This window comes from Bison bison, unplaced genomic scaffold (genome assembly GCF_000754665.1).
Source record: "Bison bison bison isolate TAMUID 2011002044 unplaced genomic scaffold, Bison_UMD1.0 scf7180017864285, whole genome shotgun sequence".
Classification (NCBI taxonomy): domain Eukaryota; kingdom Metazoa; phylum Chordata; class Mammalia; order Artiodactyla; family Bovidae; genus Bison; species Bison bison.
The window spans coordinates 415,869-421,721 of record NW_011494857.1 but is presented as its reverse complement, the minus strand read 5'-3'; the positions used below and the strand labels follow the sequence as shown (position 1 = coordinate 421,721).

General features: G+C 46.1%; 1 protein-coding gene across 1 annotated transcript in view; it reads right to left on the bottom strand.

The window, feature by feature from the left end:
• Positions 1 to 5,853, bottom strand: part of GRIN2D (glutamate receptor, ionotropic, N-methyl D-aspartate 2D) — a 32,443-nt gene that overhangs the window by 3,995 nt on the left and 22,595 nt on the right. The window contains 1 exon segment of the mRNA XM_010849694.1: positions 18 to 205. Coding sequence (XP_010847996.1) covers positions 18 to 205 — 188 coding nt within the window.

Sequence of the window (5,853 nt, the reverse complement as noted above, 5' to 3'; positions counted from 1 at the left end):
TCTGCGTGCAGCCGCACCATCCCCCAGGAACTGCAGCAGTGCCAGGTCAATGGGCCGCTTCCAGCGGGAACCCTTGTGCAAGGCGATGCCATAGCCCGTGGTGGCAAAGACCTTGCCCGAGCCGATGGTGACGAGCTTGCAGCCCTCATCTTTGCGGGCCATGTAGTTGAGCACAGCCGCGTCATAGATGAAGGCGTCCAGCTTCCTGCGGGCAGGGGCATGAAAGGCAGAGTCAGTCCCACCCAGATGCCCAGATGGCCAACCCAGAGCCCCGCTAACTCCTAACCTCCAACTGCTCCAGATCCTAACTGGTGGTGAACTCCTCAGCAAGCCACTGCACCTTTTTGTGCCTCAGTTTAGACATCTGTCCAATGGGGACAGCAGCAACACTCTCCCTTCCAAGGTTGTCGCACAGATAGCCCTGGGAGCAAAGCAAGTGCTGGAGAAATGTTAGCTGTGAGTGTTAATGAAATAACTACGTGTTCAGTCTCTACTGGAACCTTCCAAAAGAAGGTCCTGCGTACTCCTCTGTTTTATTTCTTTATTTTAAAATTGTATTTATTTAAAATTTATTTATTTGACTGCGCTGGGTCTTTGTTGTTGTCACTCAGTCGTTATCTGACCCTTTGCAACCTCATGGACTGCAGCACGCCAGGCTTCCCTGTCCTTCACCATCTCCCAGAGTGTTCTCAAACTCATGTCCATTGAATCGATGATGCCATCCAACCATCTCATTCTCTGTCACCTTGTTCTCCTCCTGCCCTCAATCCTCGTCCTGCACTAGTAGGGAACGAGTTGGATCTAGTTCCCTGACCCGGGCCCCCTGCATTGGGAGCCTGGAGTCCTAGTCACTGGACCAGCAGGGAAGTTCCCTACTCCTCCATTTTAAAGAGGAGGGCTGAAGCTCAGAAAGGAGAATCATACAAATAATAATAATGTTAGTGATGACTTCTGTTGTGCCACACATTCTTCTAGCTACTATAATAACTCAATTCTGTCAGCATTCCTGTGAGGTAGAAACCATCATCTCCGTTATTCAGACCAGGAAACGCAGGCCCAGACACGTGTCTTAATTTGCTTGGGTTCTCCCTGTAGGCCCTGATTTCTACAATTTGGTGGGAAGACAAGCACAGATTCTGAGTTAGTAGTTCTCAGAGATGAATACGTTGTGGCACTTGCCGCACGTCACTTCCTGCCCACCTTACTTCTGTGATGATATGATTAATCTCAGCCTCTCCTACCAGACCGCAAGAGCCTCTAGGATAGAGTCCAAGACCCATCACATTCCAGGCTGTGACCCAGCAGTTCCTGACACAAACAAGGTGGCAGTTATATTTGTGGGATAAATGAAAGAATGATAAAAGAATGCAAACTTCTGTGGATTACACACCATGTACCTATCCTGCAACATAAGATAACTGCTCTCAATCTGACCTATGAAGATGTCCAGGGTGTCTTAAGGAGAAAAAAAAAAATCTAGTCCCGGTATCCTAGATAGAACAGAGTTCCATAGTTATTTCCTGGGGTGAAATTTTGGTCATCTTAACTGTAGACACCAGATTAGTTCTCAGAAAGAGGAATCTGTTTTGTCTAGTCCAACACTGTCCAAAAGAACATTCTGGGATGCTGGAAATGTCCCATCTGCACTGTCCAACATGGCTGCCACCAGCCCCCTGTGGCTCCGGAGCACTTGAAATGTGACCAGTACAACAGAGGGGTGGAACTTTAAATGGTATTTATTTATTTAGTTTTGGTTGCTGCAGCGTGCGGGATCTTAGTTCCCCAACCCAGGATCACACCTGCCCCCGCTGCAATGGAAGCATGGAGTCTTAACCACTGGACCACCAGGGAAGTCCCAAATTGTATTTAATGTTAGCTAGTTCAAATTTCCCCTTCATGGATCACAGCCTTGTGGCACAGGGGCTTGAAAGGTCCGTATAATCAAAGCTATGGTTTTTCCAGTAGTCATGTACAAATGTGAGAGCTGGACCATAAAGAAGGCTGAACACCGAAAAACTGGTACTTCCAAATTGTGGTGCTGGAGAAGACTCTTGAGAGTCCCTTGGACTGCAAGGAGATCAAACCAGTCAATTTTAAAAGAAATCAACCCTGAATATTCATTGGAAGGACTGATGCTGAAGTTGAAGCTCCAATACTTTGGCCACCTGATGCAAAGAGCCAACTCATTGCAAAAGACACGGATGCTGGGAAAGATTGAAGGCAAAAGGAGAAGAGGGCGGCAGAGGATGAGATGGTTGGATGGCATCACCGGCTTTATGGACATGAGTCTGAGTAAACTCCGGGAGATGGTGAAGGACAGGGAAACCTGGTGTGTTGTAGTTCATGAGGTCGCAGAGTGGGACATGACTGAGCGACTGAACAACAACTGGTGGTGTACTGGTTAAGAATCCTCCGTCCAATGCAGGGGATATGGGTTCGGTCCCTGGCTGGGGAACTACGATCCCATATGCCTTAAAGACAAAAATAAATAAATATTTTTTTTAATTTGAAAAAAAAAGAGGAGCCAAATGAATGAATTCAGACTGGTTCAGGACCAGCATTCTGGGTGCCAGTCCCTGGAGCTAAGAGGTAAGATTTAGTTAATAGGGAAAAAATGCAAACAGGCTTTCCTCCACGGCCAAAGCAAGAGAACAGTGTGTACTTTTAGTGAGCAATGTATAAAGAGGTGTGTGCGTACATGGTTTAATTGATCTGGAAAAAAAATGAAAAATAATGCTTCCTTTAGGGAATGGAGACTTGATGTTTCCTTTTTGGCCCTTTTAATGTGAGTGAGAAATTGAACCTTTCTCATGGGCTAGGCTTCCAGAACTGATTGGGAGGAGAAGCTGTGTTTCTTTATTTCTTTTTAAGAAATGCAGTTCCTTTCTCTCCCAGTGAGGTTGCTTGCCCTCAGCAGTAGGGCAAGCACACATTTGGTGTGTGAGCCAGGCAAAGCCACGCGAGGCTGCCAATGCCCTTGAACCTCTCTGTAAGGATGGAATTTTCTAGTGTTGTCCACAGCGGTGGCTATTTGAACCCCAATTTTATTTTATTATTTTTTGAACCCCAATTTTAATTAAACTTTACAATTCTGAAGTCACACCAACTACACCTCCAGTGATCAAGAGCTGTTGGCTACCATATTGGACTGCCCAGGTTTAGCACGTTTCCATCATCACAGAAAGGGCTCTAGGAAAGCGCTGCTCTACACACGTGTCCGTCTGGCGTCCAGACTAGAATGGAAGCTCCAGGAGAGCAGAGACTTCGATTTGCTCACTGCTATACCCTGAGTGCCTAGCCCGGTGCCTGGTGTGAAAAGACTGTTCTATCTTATATCTTTATGTGTGCTCACCCCACAGGCTATAGCCCGTCAGGCTCCTCTGTCCAGGGGATTTTCCCAGCAAGAATACTGAAATAGGTAGCCATTTCCTTCTCCACAGGATCTTCCCACCAGGGATCGAATCCGCATCTTTTGCAATGCATGCGGATTCTTTACTGCTGAGCCACTGGTTTCCCAAAAGAAGACCTTAATAAACATTTACTGGATGAATGAATGAATGAATGGACAAGTGCCTTTTAACTTTTATATCATTAGGGGTATCTTGTCAGAAGCATTGTGACTCATTATTTGGTTTCTCTCTTGGTCCTCTCTATATTAAAAGCATATATATAGTATGTACACATATACATGTACATATTCATATATATATAGGGGCTTCCCAGGTGGCACCAGTGGTAAAGAACCCACCTGCCAATGCAGGAGACATAAAAGACACGGGTTCGACTCCTGGGTCGGGAAGATTCCCTGGAGAGGGAAATGGCAATGCACTCCCGTGTTCTTGCCTGGAGAATGCTATGGACAGAACAGCCTAGTGGGCTACAGTCCATTGGGGTGGCCAAGAGTTGGACAGGAGTGAAGCGACTTAGCACGCACACATGCATTCATATATATATATATATATATAGAGAGAGAGAGAGAGAGAGAGAGAGACAGGAAGAAAGACCAAAAAATACTGACCTTGGGGATCCCCCAATACAAATGGTCCAGACAGCCCAGCCCACAGTGAAGTCTATAGTTAAAACCCTACTCATGTGCTCACAGGTGCACCGCTTCCAGAGTTTTGGATGCCTACTCCCAAATATGAACTGACTACCAGAGGTTACTAGACACCAGATAAAGCCTCTAACAAAATTAAAGACAGAAAGAGGGACTCCCCTGGCAGTCCAATGGTTAGGACTCCACGCGTCCACTTCAGAGGGCCCAGGTTCAATCCCGAGTCAGGGAACTAAGCTCTCATAAGCCATGCCACACGGCCAAATAAACAAATAGGAGGGGGAATTTGGAGGAATCATCATACAGAGAGAAAATGTTAAAAAACCAAAACTTAGCAACTATCATTAATGTCATCAGAAAAGCAAGACAAGATACTGCAACTTTGAACCATTATGAAGTCGGATACTACAGGGACTTCCCTGGTGGTGCAGTGTATAAGGATGGGCTGCTCACTCAGGAGACACAGAATCGATCCCTGACCTGGCAAGATCCCACGTGCTGCCGGGCAACTAATAAGCCTGGGAGCCACAACTGCTGAGCGCACAGGCCGCAACTGAGCGTTGCATGCCACCACAAAGATCGAAGACCCCATGTCATGAAGAGCTAAGACCCGGTGCAGCCAAACAAATCAATACTTTTAAAAGTCTGTATTTGACTCTCCAAGCTATATGGATGTATAACTCTGACAGAAATTGAATGAAAAATTAGAAAAAAATGTTTAAAGGAACACTGAGGAGAAAAAGAATTCAGCAGAGGCAGGAAATCCGAGCAAGAAGTGACAGAGAGAAACATAGGGGGATCCTTTGTGGATCCACCAAGCTTCTGGGTAAGGGGCAGAGGAGGAAGAGTCTGGGTTTCTCACTGGGTGAGTGAGGTTATATAGTGCAGTGGTTGAGAAGTTGGGCTGAGAATCAGACTCCAGGGTTCAAATCCCAACTCTTCCCCTCAGCAGAATTGTAGGGTCTTACCATATATTCTCATCTATAGAATGAGAACAATAATATTCACCTATAAAGAATTATAGCTGAGCACTGAAGAACTGATGCTTTTGAACTGTGGTGCTGGAAAAGACTCTTGAGAGTCCCTTGGACTGCAAGGAGATCAAACCAGTCCATCCTAAAGGAAACCAGTCCTGAATATTCATTGGAAGGACTAATGTTGAAACTGAAGCTCTAATGCTTTGGCCACTTGATGCGAAGAGCCGACTCACTAGCAAAGACCTTCATGCTGGGAAAGATGGAGAGCAAGAGGAGAAGTAGGTGGCAGAGGATGAGATGGTTGGCTGGCATCATCGACTCAGTGGACATGAGTCTGAGCAAACTCCGAGAGATAGTGAAGGACAGGGAAGCCTGGTGGGTGCAGTCCATGGGGTTGCAAAGAGTCAGACCCGACCGAGCGACTGAACAACAAATGAAAAGTTATGGGTTGAACTGTCTTCCCCCGAAATTCATAACATTGAAGTCCTATCCCAGTGCCTCTGAATGTGATCTTAGTTGGAGAAAAGGTCTCTACAGTCTCTACATTTTAATTAAGTTAAAATGAGGTCACGAATGTGGGCCCTGAATGGTGTTCTTCTATGAAGGAGGAATTTGAATACAGGGATATGCACAAAGGGAAGATGACGTGAAAAGACACAGAAAGGGACTTTCCTCATGATCCACTGGTGAAGAATCTGCGTAGCAACGCAAGGGACACGGGTTCGATTCCTGGTCAGAGGACTAAGATCCCACATGCCTTGGAGCAACTAAGCCTACACGCTGAAACTACTGAGTCCTCGAGCTACAACTAAAGACTCCACG